Source organism: Trichoderma harzianum (assembly GCF_003025095.1).
Source record: "Trichoderma harzianum CBS 226.95 unplaced genomic scaffold M431scaffold_5, whole genome shotgun sequence".
Lineage (NCBI taxonomy): Eukaryota > Fungi > Ascomycota > Sordariomycetes > Hypocreales > Hypocreaceae > Trichoderma > Trichoderma harzianum.
The window spans coordinates 1,122,583-1,138,898 of record NW_020209253.1 but is presented as its reverse complement, the minus strand read 5'-3'; the positions used below and the strand labels follow the sequence as shown (position 1 = coordinate 1,138,898).

Here is a 16,316-nt window from a genome sequence, read left to right as displayed (position 1 = left end):
AAATAGAGTCTTTATTCATACATATAATTGTACATGGCAGCTTATCTGCCTTGGCTTTCACCAAAACTTATACCAGGCCTTATTTCGGGCTCTTTGTTCTTCCTCTATCCTCAACTGCTCCCGCCTCTCTTCGGCTAGTTTCTTTGCCTGCTCTTTTCTGTTCTGCGTGACCACTTCGATGTGCCTCTTCATCTGAATCTTCTCGGCCCGCCGTTGATACTGGCAGTACTCGTACGAGGCTATGCTACCCAAGAGGAAGAAGCCAACCGCCCAGTTGGCAGATTTGGCAGCATTACCTATCGACAAGCTAAGCGTTAGCCACCAGAACTGACACTTGATATGCAGTATAAGTAGATGCTCGGCATGGAAAATACCTTGAATCACAAATTTCAAGCCGCCCAAGCCAGCTCCCGCCCCAATTCCCGTCAGTAATCCTTGCCGTGAGCAGGGCGTGTTTGCTACGTTCGCAAAATCATCCTTCTTGATCATTGAGACAGCCTCTGCAAAGGCAGACCTTGAACCTCTCGGAGTCCCATCTGGATTCTTGTCCGGCCCTTGGAGACCGGGAACCTGATCGCCCTCTGCTATCGGTTTCGACCACACGTGCAGCACCTTTTCGTTCGCATTGGGCCGTTCATTGTCGTTGGTCGGAGCCATTTCTGGCTACCTTGCTTGTCGAATTGGTGGCATGGACGGCGCTGGCCCAGCTATTTATTCACTGGCAGCAGTCATGACGCTCGAACGATTTATCCCAGAATTGTAGCTCTTAGTGGGATGTGGCTGTGCAAAGCGTTTTTGTGGCTAAAATCAATTAAAGATGTGGCGTTTGCTAGCCAGGTCCATTCGCGTATCACGCGTAGCGGCGCGTCTCCCTGACACACATCTTCACGAAACATCCTTGCAGGCCAATTGTTGCTTGGTCAGGGCTCTGCTTGACCTTGTTTGCCAGCCCAAACAGCTGCTGTGCGTTTTGCACTGCACTATCAACCACAACGACAGATAGCTGCTTCACACGATCCTTAATATCATAGCAGCTAGTGCAAAACGCCATAACCCATGACGGGCCTATTAACCGATTAAGTTCGAGTTCTCTTATTGCCAGCTCGGCAGCGGTCCCGCCTAATAAACCGTCTTCCAAAATGCCAAACACATCTCTTCGCCGCCCAGCAAAGGGCTATAAAAGAGGAGGGAAAACTGCATACCATGGCGCAAAAACCCGGACTTTCGCTGCGTCCTCAAGGGCTGAAGGTACCTCTGCTGACGAAAAGTGGGAGCGTACTCGCTTGGCCCAGAGCATTGACGACAAGATGGGTTTTGCACGGTATGAAAGCGGAAAGAAGAAGGAAGGATGGCTGGTAAACGTTCAACCAACTTCTGTCGAAGATGAAAGGATACCGGGCGGTCGAGCAGCATTAGACTGCTACTTCATCGAACTGGACGGAAGCACTTTCAAGGCTACGGTCGAATATGATCCTTATATCGTAATTGCCGTCAAAAAGGGTCGCGAGTCTGAGGTTGAAGAGTGGCTGAAGAGAGTGCCAGGTGGTGGCGTTGTGAAATCACTTAGGAGGGTAGAAAAAGAGGATCTCAGCATGCCGAATCACTTAATGGGCTACCGACGGACGTTCATTGAGATCCGGTTCGCCAATGTCGGCGATCTGATGGCAGCGAAAAGAGACATCATGCCAATTGCGGAGAAGAATAGGAAAAACATGAATGCCATGGATGCCTATGCTGAGGTTGCTACGTGAGTATCACAGCCTGCTGTCGAGGATATCTTTTGGGATGTTGGTTGGATTCTAACACTTATAATTGCAGGACTAATGGTGACTTCGACCTTTTTGATAACGATGATGATGATCGAAACACGAGCACTTCTGTTTCTGAAGCAAGCGACTTTATCGTCGATATACGCGAATATGATGTTCCATACCACGTTAGAGTAATGATAGACTTGGGTATATATCCATGCTTGTGGCAACAAACCTAGGCTTGACTAACTGAGACTTTAGATATAAGAGTCGGAAAGTGGTATTTTGTTGAAGCAAAACATGGCGTCACAAAAATCACATTAAACGAGGACAGATCTTTGCCGGCTGATCCCGTAGTTATGGCATATGATATCGAGACATCAAAACTGCCCTTGAAGTTTCCCGATGCTGCTACCGATCAGATCATGATGATATCATACATGATTGACGGACAAGGTTTTTTGATCACAAACCGAGAAATCATTTCCGAAGACATTGGCGATTTCGATTATACACCTAAGCCCGAATACCCCGGTCCTTTCATGATTTTCAATGAACCGGACGAGAAGTCGGTCATTGAGAGGTTCTTTCTTCACATCAAGGAGGCACGTCCTACTGTCATTGCAACTTACAACGGTGACTTTTTCGATTGGCCATTCGTTGAGGCAAGAGCAAGCGTAAACGGTATCGACATGTACCAAGAGATTGGTTGGAAGAGAGACAGCGAAGACCAGTTCAAGTGCAACTATAGTGTTCATATGGATTGCTTTCACTGGGTCAATCGAGACTCTTACTTGCCTCAAGGATCTCGAGGCTTGAAGGCTGTCACAGTTGCCAAGCTGGGATATGACCCCGACGAACTCGATCCGGAATTGATGACACCATATGCAGCGGAGCGACCGCAGACGTTGGCCGAGTACTCAGTTTCCGATGCCGTCGCAACTTACTATTTGTACATGAAATATGTACACCCCTTCATCTTCTCTCTCTGCACGATCTTGCCATTGGGAGGAGACGACGTCCTCAGAAAAGGCACTGGCACACTCTGCGAAATGCTTCTGATGGTGCAAGCATACCAGCAGGAGATTGTGCTGCCAAATAAGCATGTCACCCCGAAGGAATCCTTCTGGGATGGCCATTTACTCGACTCTGAGACCTATGTCGGTGGTCACGTCGAGAGTATCGAAGCTGGAGTCTTTCGGTCTGACATCCCTGTCAATTTCGCCGTTGATCCTGCTGCAGTTGACGAGCTCTTAGGGGATATAGACAATGCACTCAAGTTCGTCATTACAGTTGAAGAGAAGAAGTCTCTAGACGATGTTACCAACTATGATGAAGTCAAGCAGCAGATTGTGAGCAAGCTTATGAGCCTAAAAGAAACCCCTAATCGTAACGAAAGGCCGCTCATATACCATTTGGATGTCGCCTCTATGTACCCAAATATCATGACGACAAACAGACTGCAACCGGACTCGATGATTTCGGAATCAGACTGCGCGGCCTGCGACTTTAATCGGCCAGGCAAGACATGTGATCGACGACTGCCTTGGGCCTGGAGAGGAGAGTACATACCTGCGAAAAGGGACGAGTATAATATGATTCGACATGCACTCGAAAATGAAAAGTTTCCTGGTAAAACACCACATGCCCCGCCGAGAACATTTCAAGATTTAAGCGCGGATGAACAGGCAAACCTAGTGAGGAAGCGTCTTCAACTCTATTCTCAGAAAGTGTACCACAAAATCCACGACTCCACGACTATTGTTCGCGAGGCAATCATTTGTCAGCGAGAAAATCCCTTCTATATCAACACTGTCCGTGATTTCCGTGATCGCCGATATGACTATAAGGGCAAAGCAAAAGTCTGGAAAGGAAAGACGGAGGCGCTAAAGTCATCTGGTGCCCCTGGCAATGAAATTGACGATGCGAAAAAGATGATTATCTTGTATGATTCTTTGCAGCTTGCGCACAAGGTCATTTTGAACTCTTTCTACGGATATGTCATGAGAAAAGGCTCTCGTTGGTACTCCATGGAGATGGCGGGTGTTACTTGCTTGACGGGAGCCACGATTATTCAACTCGCTCGTCAGCTTGTTGAACGCCTTGGCCGACCTCTTGAACTGGACACCGATGGTATCTGGTGTATGCTTCCCGCTACTTTCCCCGAGAATTTTGCCTTCAAATTGAAGAATGGCAAGAAGATGAACATATCTTATCCTTGTGTCATGCTCAACCACCTTGTGCACGACAAGTTCACCAACCACCAATATCAGACTTTGGTGGACCCCAAAACTTTCAAGTACGAAACTCATAGCGACAATTCCATCTTCTTCGAGGTTGACGGCCCGTACAAGGCAATGATTCTGCCCACCTCAAAAGAAGAAGATAAAAACCTGAAGAAGCGATATGCCGTGTTCAACGATGACGGCAGTCTGGCAGAATTGAAGGGATTCGAAGTGAAGCGCCGTGGTGAGCTTAAGCTGATCAAGATCTTCCAGCAGCAAATCTTCAAGTTCTTCCTAGAAGGAGAAGATTTGACACAATGCTACACTGCCGTGGCCAAAGTTGCAAATCAATGGCTAGATGTATTGCATAACAAAGGATCTACGCTTGCAGACGAAGAGCTGATGGAGCTGATTTCCGAAAACCGAAGCATGTCCAAGACGCTGGAGGAGTACGGTAGTCAGAAGTCTACCAGTATCACGACTGCACGACGTCTTGCCGATTTTTTGGGTGAACAAATGGTCAAGGACAAAGGTCTGAATTGTAAATTCATTATTTGTTCTCGGCCGCGAAATGCACCCGTCACGGAGCGAGCCGTTCCAGTCGCCATCTTCTCTGCAGAAGAAACCGTGAAACGCGCATATCTGAAGAAGTGGCTCAAGGAAGAACCTGTAGATACCGACCCTCGAGCTCTTTTGGACTGGGATTATTACTTGGAACGTCTAGGATCCGTTATTCAAAAACTCATCACCATTCCCGCCGCGTTGCAAAAAGTCCGCAATCCCGTTCCTCGAGTACCTCATCCCGACTGGCTTCAACGAAGGATAAACATAAAGGACGACAAGATGAAGCAAAAGAAGCTCACGGACCTCTTCAGCACCAAAGAACCGCTAGCAGACATTACGAATATTAACGGTTCTCGGACGGAAGACATGGAGGACTTTGGTTCCAAGCTGCTGAAGCCCAAACAGCTCGGCGCGCTCATCGCATCATCCCAGCCACCAGCTACCTCTCAAAAGCGCAAGTCTCCTGAACCAGCAGAAGAGCCAGACCCTATGGCCGCTTTGCCGAATGCCATACCTGATCCATCTGAAGACTATGTTGATTTCTTGCAATATCAGAAAATGAAGTGGAAGTTGCAGAAACAAGCACGTATTCGGAGAAGGCAGCTGTTTGGCGAGAGAAGAGGCAATGTGAGCAGCAACATTCAGCAAACATTTATGAAGCAGGCACATCTTACGTTTATGAATACGTGGCAACTGCTTCATCTGAAAGCCACCGACACTCCTGGCATCGTGACGGCGCACGTCTTAATTGATGCGAAGATCCATACGCTGAAAATCAACGTTCCTCGACAAGTCTTTCTCAATCTTAAAAAGGAGGAACTGCCAGATGTCGAGATTGCGGGGTGCCAGGTTGAACAAGTAAACTATACTCTCCCCAACGGGCATCAGTCTAAGCATCTCTTCAAACTCACCGTTCCGGAAGACGTCTACTTTAACGAAGCAGAAAAATTCTCGCTCTTGTTCAACCACCCCAGTGTAGAGGGTGTGTATGAAAAACAAGTACCCCTGAATATTCGCGCAGTGCTTCGGCTGGGCAATCTCTGTGCCATCGACGAGGAGCAAGAAGCTGTTCTTGGCAGGGGTCTCGAGCAAGCATTCGATCTGATGGGCCTTAAACGACCAACCAAGCCAAGGACGTATCTGGAGTCATCTCCGTTGGCTTATATATACATATCTCACATCACCGCAGGGGATCGCCAAATATTTGGTCTATTCTCAACCACAAGTGATCAGGCCTACGTTGTGATACTGCAAAAGGGAAGAGATTCTGGCTCGGATCTTCCGAATATCACCAAGCTGTACTCTGAACTGCTAGCCAAAAGAGCAGAGGAAGCTGCAGGCACGAATTGGCAGGATTGTTTCAAATATCAAGAGAAGATCACCTTCAAGATTACCCAAGTGACAACACGGCGCAAGGCCCACTTAGAGGTCGCTGATGTCGTCCGAAAACTTCGCAAGGATGAATCGCGGCCACAAATGATGGTTATTCAGTCGTCGCAAAGAAACCTTTTGGTTCATGATATTCCTATTCTGGGCGAATTTCCCGTGTTGCCCCTCAAGTACGATGCTTCCGACAGCTCACTGCCGCCCTTGGGTTGGCAAGCAGTTGTTGCGCGACGTCTGGTCGGCCATTACCTAGGGCTTGGATCCTGGATCTTGCACCTTACAGCCTTGGCGCGTTATGGCGACGTTCCTCTGTGCAACCTAGAGCGTGATGATCCTCGTTTCCTGATTGACATTGCCTATGCCAGACGGCTCCAGGCAAACGGTGTGGTGCTATGGTGGTCTCCTGACCCCCGACCAGACCATGCTGGTTATGAAAAGGATGACATTGTCGGATCACTCGACACTGTCAAGATGCCTAGCATCAACAACCCCGGAACGTATTCTTCGGTTTGTATTGACTTGGATGTTCGCAATCTTGCCATCAACACTATATTGACCTCGTCCTTGATCAACGAGCTTGAAGGCGCTGAATCAATATCATTCAATCCTACGGCCGATGGATCAGAGATTCTTGCCTCAGAGAATGGGTTTGCCAACGCCGGAGTCTTAGTTCTTCGTGAGATGGTCAAAGCCTGGTGGGCAGAAGCTTGCAAAGGCAGTACGATGGCCGATGTGCTTGTTCAGCATCTCGTCCGGTGGGTTGAGAACCCAGATTCCTTCATGTACGACCGAGCGCTGCACTACTATGTGCAAATGATGTCTCGAAAGGCATTCCAACAGCTCATGGCAGACTTCAGGCGGGTCGGTTCGCAGGTCATCTTTGCTAGCGCAAATCGACTGATCCTACAGACGACGAAAGCTGAAGTTGGCAATGCGTTTGCGTATAGTCAGTACATTATCAAGTCGATCAAAAGCAAGTCTCTATTCCACTTCATTGACTTGGAGATCAAGGAGTACTGGGACTACTTGGTGTGGTATGACGAGTTTAACTACGGTGGCCGAGCCTGTCAGGAGGTTGCCGAGTCTGACGAACAGAACCTGGAGACCATTATGCATTGGCAGATGGCCACGTTCCTGCCCGTTCGTCTGCAGTCTACTTTCCAAGACTGGGTGATTGAGTTTATCCAACTTATGCATAAACTAAAACGACCGGAAAACAATGACCCTGACTCAACCCCACGACTCACTCAGCTGCCGAATAGGAACCAAGAGCCCAACGGCGACGATCAAATCATCTTGGGTAAAGCTTTTGAGAAGCCAATGAAGAAAGTCATCGTCGGTCTCATTAACCAGCAGAAGCGCGAACTCATGCATCCAGAGCTGGCAGAGGACTATAGCTTCCCCACGCTGCCTGGCTCGCACCTTTCACTACGCAACCCGATTCTTGAACTCGTCAAGTCAATCACACAGGTGTTGTCTCTGGATAAGAACATCACTCTTGAGGCAAGATTATTGCGTAAAGAGTTGCTTGCGCTCTTCGAAATCCGCGAGTTTTCCAAGGAGGGAGCGTTTACGAATCCCTCAGAGAGCTTGAAACTACTGCAAGTGTCGTGTGACAGCTGTACGATGGCGCGAGATTTGGATCTCTGCCGCGACGAAGATCTGTTTGGCTCTCCTGGAGAGAACGGCGGACAGAGCTGGCACTGTGGCTTCTGCAACAGCGAGTACGATAGGGTGAGCATCGAGGAGCGGCTGCTTGCCATGGTGGAAGGCTGGACGACAGAGTGGGCTAGTCAGGATCTCAAGTGTGAGCGGTGCGGTGCTCTGAGGGTGAATGACTTTATGGAGCATTGCACTTGCAGTGGTGAGTGGAAAGAGGTGTTGTCACGGGATGAGGTGGTGCGCAAGTTGGCCGTTATGAAGCGGGTGGCCCAATATTATGGCTTGAAGATGCTTGGAAATGTGGTCGAGGGGCTGTATGAGGGACTATAAAGTTGTAAATATGGAGGCGTGTTGGCTTTTAGAAGCATTGATTCGGCGTTGTCTTTTTCCGGGGGCACTTGGTTTTATAGCAGTTATATGTCGATATATTCATGAATCCATAAGTCCATAAATCTCAAGATATTTGATGTTTTTTGCATAGCAAAGGCTTTCCGCAGTGAGTCGTCAAACACAATTTTACCATGCAAATATGAAAGAAAAATAATAGTCAAGCTTATACGCCCCTGACTTTTCCTTTCCATTATTCATATTCTTTGACCCGTTCTCATAAGCTTCCACATTCTTCTTATGCCAGAATAAGACCATTCCTATATTCCTTTCACCCCGCAAACCCTCCACGAGCCATCTTCTTAGCCCTTGCATCCCGTCTATGGTGATTCGCTCTCGCTCCTTTATGAGCCTCTTTATTCTTCCTAGCCATTTCCGTATCCTTCTCTCCCGTCGGCCCGGCAACATTCCCTCCTCTGCCACGACCTCCTCGACCGCGTCCTCCTCTCGCACGCCCGCCTCGTCCGCCCCTATTCGAGCCTCCATCCGGATCACTCTCCTCTGCACCTGAACCGGCAGGACTGGCTCTCCATGAAGTGCGTTCGAGCTGTGATTGCTGGCCGCTCCATGCATATTTAGCCTCCAGACGCTTCATCTGGGTAGGATTCCTCTGCAGCATGACTGCCCATCCTTCGATAGCCTCATCAGCCATGCCTGTTTCATCCCGCAGTTTTGTGCGGGTAGCGCTCCTCCTCGTTTCTGCATCTCTTGCAAAGATCCTAAGATCCGCCTGGAAAGCACGGAAGAGAAGCTCCTCGTTGCTATCGTTGACACCATCGGCCTCCTGGTTGCGTGCGTCCACGGTACCTCCCACGTCGGCGGCATCATAGGTGTCGTCACGCTCATCGTCGTCTGGGTCAAGTGATGCGAGAGCGGATAGGATGGCTGCCTTGTTTGGAGCTGTTGACTTGTCCCTGAGGACGTCGTCAGCCGTCTTCTCGGGGTTCTTGCCAAACGAGATTTTGGAAGTGTCGACTGCCAGCCGATCAAACTCATCGTCGTCGAAAACGTTGCGTCTAATGGGTAGCTGTGTCGGTGTTGAGCGAGGCGCCAGGTCTTTATGTGCTTGAGTATCTGGTTGCGTATGTGACCTTCTCAGAAGAAATTGTTAGCTGAGTCACAAGAAGTTCACTTTGTAAAAAGAAGGAGATATTGAGAAACTCACAATGGCTCTGTCCTGTCCGCAGTGGCAAGATGCGGCGGTAGCGTTTCATCAAACAGATTCGCAATCACTTGCTCCACATGGCCATTATACTCATCCAAGCATTTCGCAATGAAACCGGCCCCCATGTCCGGAAAAATGTCCTGAACATGGGTGATCTGGCTCATCTGGTGGACATGTATCTCCGCATGTACATCCTCAGCTGATTCTACTCCCTTTCCTTTATCCACCTTTCGCTTTATCAACTTCTTCGGCCGGACAATGATGCCCGTCTTGAAAGATTCCAGGGTAGTGATGCGATTCTTAAGATTCGACGGTGCTGCTGTCGATGACTCTATTTTTCGAAGCAAGGCCTTCAGTATTGGTGTATTCGTCACGAGATCAGCGCCTAGGGAGTCGTTAGGATTCAGGGTCCCCTTCTTGTGTGCCTCCGCAGCAACCTGAATAGCGTATAATTGATCGCTAATCATAGACCACTTGGGAGGCTCTACTTCTATCAACCCAATGAGGCATAGGTAGACGGTAGTAACGATGGTCTTGCGCAGAGGTGGATTGATGACCCGGAAGCAGGTGACTAGACCGTCGAAGAAGTCGGATCCAGCGAGAAGAAGTATACATGCGTTAGGGGAAGCATGCAGCAGCGGATTCAGACGCGTGAGTTCTAGCTCGACAAGTTTGAGGTCACCCTTACTTCCGGCGTCGAGCTGCGGGATAAGCAGCTTTTTGAGAGAAAGTAATGAAGATTCGATGGGGGCAGCGTGACTGGCGAATAGCCGCGCAAGCAGCGGAGCAGTGTGTTTCTTTGGAAACATCCTGGCTAAGCCGGCCAGAAAATGAACGTCTAACAACCGAGGTGAAGGACATATTGTCAAGAGCCGTGAGATGAGGCGGAAGATCGTCTTTAACAACCGCGGTGATATTGTCTTTGCGCCAGATTCGACTGCGGTCTCCTCCACGAATGTTGATACAAATACTGTCAGAGCCTCATTGTCTGCAGCTGCCTGCTTGAATGCGGCATCGTCCAGGTCCAGATAAGCTTGTGATAGTGCAATCCATGCTTCCGATAGAGCATCCCAGTCTTCGGGTGAGATACGCTGCCGCCACGAGGCCTTTGGAAACGGGGCAAAGGGCGGTAGAGAAACCATGACGTCTTTTCTTCTGGTTTATGTATGATGGGGTAAAACTTGGTCTATTATGGCTTGTGGGATAGACGGAATGATCAGCTACTGTAAGACAGGGGAAAGGAGCAGCTTTTGGATATAGATATAAATAAACACTCTCATCTGAAGCCTCTCACAGGCATCTGCCCCCATCATCGCCGAATGATTCATTGGAGATCTCGTTCCGGTTAGCACAAATCTGACCCACCAACTCCCCGGGCGAGGCAGTTGCATCTGCCAATCGCAACGCTTAGTTTAAGCTCGCACCATCACCGCAACAGGACTAGCGCAGCGCACAGCGAAAGCCCTAGCTGGACAATTTGCAACCCCACCAAAAAGTTCCGCGATTTCTGCTACTTGCAAAAAACATCACCATCCGCATCAATCGCCAACTATCCCGGCCTCATCACTTTGCCGATACGAAGATCGTCCCCTTTCAATCCAATTATAACGATCCGTTCGAGTCGTGAAGCCGTTCAAAATGTCTTACCAGAAGAACGACAAGGATGTTCAGGAGCCGGCTGTTAGTTTCCTTCTCCTTTGCGACTTGCGTCGACCGCAGAGCATAGCACAGCACAGCTCCCCTTGAAGCATCAGCAGCCGCTAACGTACCGTCCAATGTACAGAAGAGCCACAAGATCCGCATCACCCTTTCTTCTCGCAAGGTCCAGGTCCTCGAGAAGGTCTGCTCCGAGATCATCGACCGTGCCAAGAACAAGGACCTCCGCGCCAAGGGCCCTGTCCGTCTGCCTACCAAGTGCCTGACCGTCACTCCCCGCAAGACCCCTTGCGGTGAGGGTTCCAAGACCTGGGACCGCTTCGAGATGCGCATTCACAAGCGTCTCATCGAGTGCGTTTACTACCCTTTTTCGAGACTTGCGCTTCGTACGCAGTTTGCTAACCGTGTCTCGTCTGTAGCCTCCACGCCCCCACTGAGGTCGTCAAGCAGATCATTGTCAACATCGACGCTGGTGTCGAGGTTGAGGTCACCATCGCTGCTTAAGCGAATTTCCAATTTCGTAAAGATGTTGGAGTGGCCGAGACCCTGACGTCGAGGGAGATTAAAACAGCCCTCGCAGCAGATAGGCACAAAATAAACTGGTTCAAGACATATACCCAATTGGTCTCTTTATATAATCCTTGTGACTGTGTTTTCCTCTCTTCCAAAGCAGCCCGTTAACGCCGTAGTTTGTCTGCGTTATGTTCAGAACATGGAACCACATCGATAAACGCCCATATTGATCCATTACTTAACTCCATCTCATATCCGTTCGATTTCCAAACATACTGGACATCCTTCTATTCTAGTTAAAAATCCCATTGCGTACATTCTCGCGGCGGGGGCAGCTCCGGCATCAAGCCATCGGCGAATCCTCCCGTCTCAGCAAAGGCAGCCCATTGGGTTTTCAATTGGTCACTGTATTGTTCAATGGGCAGTTCTGTATCCTTGTTGTAGCCTGGAGGACCTTTGGGGAACCAAATCCGTGTCCATGTGCCGTCAAATGCGAGGATCCCAGGCACATCACCGACATAAGTTACTGGCTTCCCTTTGAACATGGTCAGCCGCCCATCCATAGCCCTTGAGCTGTAACTTTCGACATTTGGGTGCTGTTTCGAACTGCCTGGAGGGTAAGGGTTGTTGCTGCCCACACCAGCTCCCGCTGACGGAGGTTGCTGAGCCCCTGAAAAGGGATTAGCCTGAGAAGATGTGCCGTTTGTCTGATTTTGGGCGAAAGGATTGACGGTGGGCTGTTGCTGTTGTTGTGGTTGTGGTTGTTGCCCAAATGGGCTCGCATTATTCTGCGCAAAGGTTTGGTTTGCCGGCGCCCCAAACGGTGACTGGTTCTGAACAGGCTGTTGAGAAAATGAACTATTTGTGTTTTGAGCTGGAGCTGGAGCTGCGAATGGATTGGCAGCAGGGGCGGATGGTTGTCCAAAGGGACTTGGGCTGGCGCCTGCAGCAGAGCTGAAAGGGTTCGGCTTCTGTCCAAGCGCAGACGGCTGGCCAAATGCACTTCCTTGCGCCTGAGGTTGTCCAAATGGACTAGATTGTGTGTTTGGCTGAGAAGGTTGGCCAAAAGCAGGGGCACCAAATGGACTAGGCTTGGCCCCAAGCGCAGACGGTTGACCAAATGCCGAGGCCGGTTGTGATGGTTGAGAGAACGGAGAAGCTGTTTGCGTTGGCTGTCCAAATGCTGATGTGGGCTGAGATGGTTGACCAAACGCAGGTTGTGATGGTTGACCAAAGGGGTTGGGCTTCTGTCCTAGAGCAGACGGCTGGCCAAATGCGCCTGTCGTGGACGCCATAGTAGCAGGGTTCCCGCCGAACGGATTTGTAGTAGCAGTGTTCGCACCAAATGGATTTGTAGCATTGGGCCTTCTCCCCACTTGAAACTCGCCAAATGGTGCGCCTTGGGTTCCCTCTTTGCATATATCATGTCGGTTGGGATGCCGGTTTTCCGCTTCTGCAATGAATCGTGCCGCTTCCATCGGGTTTCGCGCCGCGGCTTCCATTTGCTGCTTTGCATTTTGGTACAATTGTTGTGCTTCGTTGAGCTGCGCGCACCTTGGTTAGAACAATCATGAAATAGTTTATTTGTAATGGATATCCTCACAGCCTGCTGCTCATTGCCTGAAGCTTTGCCTATGAGGTAATGAAGTCTGAGTTCTTCAAAGCTCTGTTCGCGAGGATACCCTCCAAAGAGCTGTTCTGGAGCGTCTCGCCCTGGAGCATACGCAGACAGAATCCATTGGGGCGCCTCTATCGTCAAGTCTTTCTCGATCACATCAGGACCTAAACCGTATTTTGCTGTTCCCGAGGTCAGCGCCATCAAGAACAATCGGCTTCATGCATCTTACTCAACGGGCTCTCACTCCCACCCGTGTTAGTTCCTCCCAAAGCTCCGAAGCGGTTCGAGGACTGGTTGCGATTGCCACCGGCATTGGGGTGCTCGTAGCGACAGCTGTCTACCAAAGGGCGTTAGCACCTCTTGCAAGGGGGATGTCGAAGTCGAAGTGAAAAAGGTGAACGTACTGCCGAACTTGCAATAGCCCTGCTGGTAGAATCGGCACACCGCCATAGTGGGCAGTCAGCGGAAGATGATGATTATAAGATGGTTACAGCAGCTATGCCATCGCGAAATATCGTCGTTCCAACGTCGTCTCACGATGTTGTCGCGAGAAAGGTGGAAGAAACGAAGGAATCCTGGGCAATTGAAGGTTGGCGATTAGATAGGCCGGAAAGATAAAAGCAAATGCCTAGTAGGCAGCCTTGTGCAGCCTTGGGGCGGTTTAGTGGTTCTCCAGCGCCTACAGAAACCTGCTGGCCAATCATGTCCGCCATACCCGTCCCCTGCATCGTCTCTAATGTCAGTTGTTTCTGAAGCCATCAAACGGATTCATCGGTGCTTATGAATAGATAGATGCCTTGGGTGAATTTGAGCTGAATTGAGTCTGAGGCTTTGTAAACTTATAAAACCCCTTGAGTCTAGCCTCTAGATTCCTGATAACCTTGTAGAAATCTATATTTTCGGACTTGTAGAGGTACCTAAGATGTTACTGAAGAGTGCAATGCCGAGCAGAAGTACCTCCCTTAGTATTTTATGTGGAAAATACCTTTTTTACTCGTAGCTCAGACTGAACTTGCCCAAAATCGCATCGTTGATATCCTTACTATACCATACCTACCTACGTAGCCTCTCTTGCTTTTTCCCTTTACAATTACTCTCAGGGCTTAGAAAATTCCGCTACTCTACGTTCGGCTGTTTAAGTCCGTTGAGCTCGTGTTACGTGCGCCCAGTAAAATAACATCAAATGCGCCAGGTCAGATACATCGCGAAACACGATCACAAACCGACTTCGATTTAGAAATTTTATTGCATTTTTATTTGTGTTTTTTATATCATTGTGTAATTCATGAAAATTGGTCGTAAATCTCCAATGCCGCCCTCATGCCTTGTACATGGTCTCATTCTTACCTGTGGAATTTCAGTCCGACTTGTAAAAGCGAGCAATCTGCCTCGCTCATCATCTCTTCACCAATATCATAACGTACACGACGCAACCACCAGTTTAGTACTTTTCGGCCAACTTGAACTCAACAATGGGTCCCTTCTTGGCGCTGGTGAAAATATCCGCCAGCTGGAATTCCTCGGGGCGGTGTCGGCCCCATTCCAGATCAGCGCGGCCCTCGCTAGGGTCGGCAACACCAATGGCTCTTCTCATGTCATAGAGGTAGAAGGCTCGAGCAAGAGTCAGGGTCATCTCAACATAGGCCAAACCCTTGCCAATGCATCCACGAGGTCCAATGCTAAAGGGGCAGAAGGCGGCCTGCGCCTGTGAAACGTCTTCCACGGTTGATACCCTCTTGGTGGCAGGGTTGATAGCGTCCTTGATCCATCGCTCAGGAGCATAAGTGAATGGCTGGGGGTAGTACTCCTCGTTGTGGTGGATGTTGTAGTGGGGAGTTCCGACGACAATTCCGGCAGGGACGAAATGGCCATCGATGGTGATGCCACCGGGCAAGACCTCACGAGGCAGGATACCGCCAACAGAAGGAGACATACGCATGGCCTCATCGATACAGGCACGAAGATAGGTGCAAGATGCAAGAGTAGGTCCTTGAACAATCTCTTCAACGTCGGAAAACTTGCCTCGGATTTCGTCAACAACCTTCTGCATAGCGTGGGGGTTGCGAGTCAGGTAAAACAGGGTAGAGGCCATGGCAGTCGAGGTGGTATCAGATCCGGCAATAATGCTGGTTGTTTTATGTCAGTATGAGGGGTTCATAAGAGCGTATTAGATGTATATCTTCGGAGATGGCTTACAGCAGGTTGGACTCTCCCCACAGCTCGGGGGTAGAGAAGCCCTGGCCGGTCTCAGGATCACGAGCCTTTAGGAGGTAGTAGAAAAAGTCGCGGCGGTCAGTCTCTTCTCCGAGCTTGGTTCTCTCGGTCAGCTGGGCCTTGCTGTAGGCCATGTAGCGGGCACGTCCAGCAGCGAGCTTGGGGAACATGATCTTGTCGAACTTGAGCTTGTCGACAATGGGCATGGTACCGCACTGGCTCAATCGTCAGCACACCGTGTTGTTAACTCTTTTGGCAATTCAATGGCTTACAAGAAGATGTCTAGTAGTGGCAGCTTCAACCAGGTCCAGGGCGAAGCGGTTGTCTGGGCTTTCCAGCATGTGGAAAGCCTTGCCGTAGCTCAAATCACCAAGGATATCCATAGCAAGGTAGTTGCACCAGTGGGCCATGTTTCGCGGCTGAGTCCAGCCCTTGGATTCGGCATTTCCGTCCTGGAGGCCAATCTGCTCGCAGAAAGTGCGGACGTTGTTGAGGATGTATCGCTGCATCTCCTTCATGGCACTCTCGGAAAAGGCATGGGAGAGCACACGTCGCTTGCGGGCGTGGACCTCCTTGTCGCGAGTGTTGTGGGTATTGGCGACGGGGTGAGCAAAAGAGTTGTAGAATTCAGCCTTGCGAACATTGGACTTGAAGCCATAGATGTCCTTCAGGGACTGCTGGGTGCTAAATGAGAGGGAGTTGGGGCCATAGCGAACAACCTTGCCTATGAATCAAAACATGTTAGCTACAACTATTGGCAATCTCGCAATTGACTTTAGAGCGCCACGTCTTGCGACTAACCATATTTCTGGTGCAGTCGCCAGAATTGAAGGTGGCGGTCTCCCTTCCAGGCGTGGTAGAGCTGGTAGCCATCCGTGAGCTTAGCGATAAAAGGGCCCGGATATTTCGCCAGAGGGTGGAAGAAGACGCGGTAGACGACAAAGGAAAAGAGCTTGATTTCACGTTAGCTCTGCCAGCTTCATATTCCCGGTTCATCCAAATCGTCCGTCTCGTGTTTTCATCCCATATCCTTTCCTATCATCAGGGAACAACTTACATAAAGAGCTCCCGCTGCTAGCAGGAGCCCCAGCCATGCGACAGGGTGTTGATTGCTGAGCGACAGCATTTCTGCACAGTTCAAACCAGCCAAAGTCGAGTATAGACCTCTGCTGAGA

General features: G+C 49.8%; 6 protein-coding genes across 6 annotated transcripts; 2 read left to right on the top strand and 4 right to left on the bottom strand.

The window, feature by feature from the left end:
* Positions 1-57: 57 nt before the first annotated feature.
* On the bottom strand, positions 58-657 carry M431DRAFT_4639 (hypothetical protein; the record flags this gene model as incomplete). Its single annotated transcript, XM_024915382.1, has 2 exons — positions 58-296; positions 375-657. The coding sequence occupies 2 exons, from the start codon at positions 655-657 to the stop codon at positions 58-60; spliced, it is 522 nt and encodes a 173-aa protein (XP_024775352.1).
* A 482-nt stretch (positions 658-1,139) lies between these two features.
* Positions 1,140-7,918, top strand: M431DRAFT_4638 (hypothetical protein; the record flags this gene model as incomplete). Its single annotated transcript, XM_024915381.1, has 3 exons — positions 1,140-1,747; positions 1,819-1,958; positions 2,013-7,918. 3 exons carry the CDS (start codon positions 1,140-1,142, stop codon positions 7,916-7,918), a joined length of 6,654 nt encoding a protein of 2,217 aa, XP_024775351.1.
* A 328-nt stretch (positions 7,919-8,246) lies between these two features.
* Positions 8,247-10,282, bottom strand: M431DRAFT_519278 (hypothetical protein; the record flags this gene model as incomplete). The annotated part of the gene is made up of 2 exons (XM_024920386.1): positions 8,247-9,069; positions 9,141-10,282. 2 exons carry the CDS (start codon positions 10,280-10,282, stop codon positions 8,247-8,249), a joined length of 1,965 nt encoding a protein of 654 aa, XP_024775350.1.
* Positions 10,283-10,663: 381 nt separating this feature from the next.
* M431DRAFT_113828 (hypothetical protein) lies at positions 10,664-11,300 on the top strand (the record flags this gene model as incomplete). Its single annotated transcript, XM_024911887.1, has 3 exons — positions 10,664-10,820; positions 10,924-11,147; positions 11,216-11,300. The coding sequence occupies exons 1-3, from the start codon at positions 10,779-10,781 to the stop codon at positions 11,298-11,300; spliced, it is 351 nt and encodes a 116-aa protein (XP_024775349.1). The 5' UTR covers positions 10,664-10,778.
* M431DRAFT_141098 (hypothetical protein) lies at positions 11,216-13,521 on the bottom strand. The gene is made up of 4 exons (XM_024912620.1): positions 13,332-13,521; positions 13,157-13,264; positions 12,913-13,106; positions 11,216-12,853 (listed from the first exon to the last, which is right to left on the bottom strand). The coding sequence occupies exons 1-4, from the start codon at positions 13,375-13,377 to the stop codon at positions 11,606-11,608; spliced, it is 1,596 nt and encodes a 531-aa protein (XP_024775348.1). The 5' UTR covers positions 13,378-13,521; the 3' UTR covers positions 11,216-11,605.
* Positions 13,522-14,368: 847 nt separating this feature from the next.
* On the bottom strand, positions 14,369-16,267 carry M431DRAFT_82328 (hypothetical protein; the record flags this gene model as incomplete). The annotated part of the gene is made up of 5 exons (XM_024923156.1): positions 14,369-15,053; positions 15,124-15,356; positions 15,414-15,865; positions 15,943-16,093; positions 16,199-16,267. 5 exons carry the CDS (start codon positions 16,265-16,267, stop codon positions 14,369-14,371), a joined length of 1,590 nt encoding a protein of 529 aa, XP_024775347.1.
* Positions 16,268-16,316: the final 49 nt, after the last annotated feature.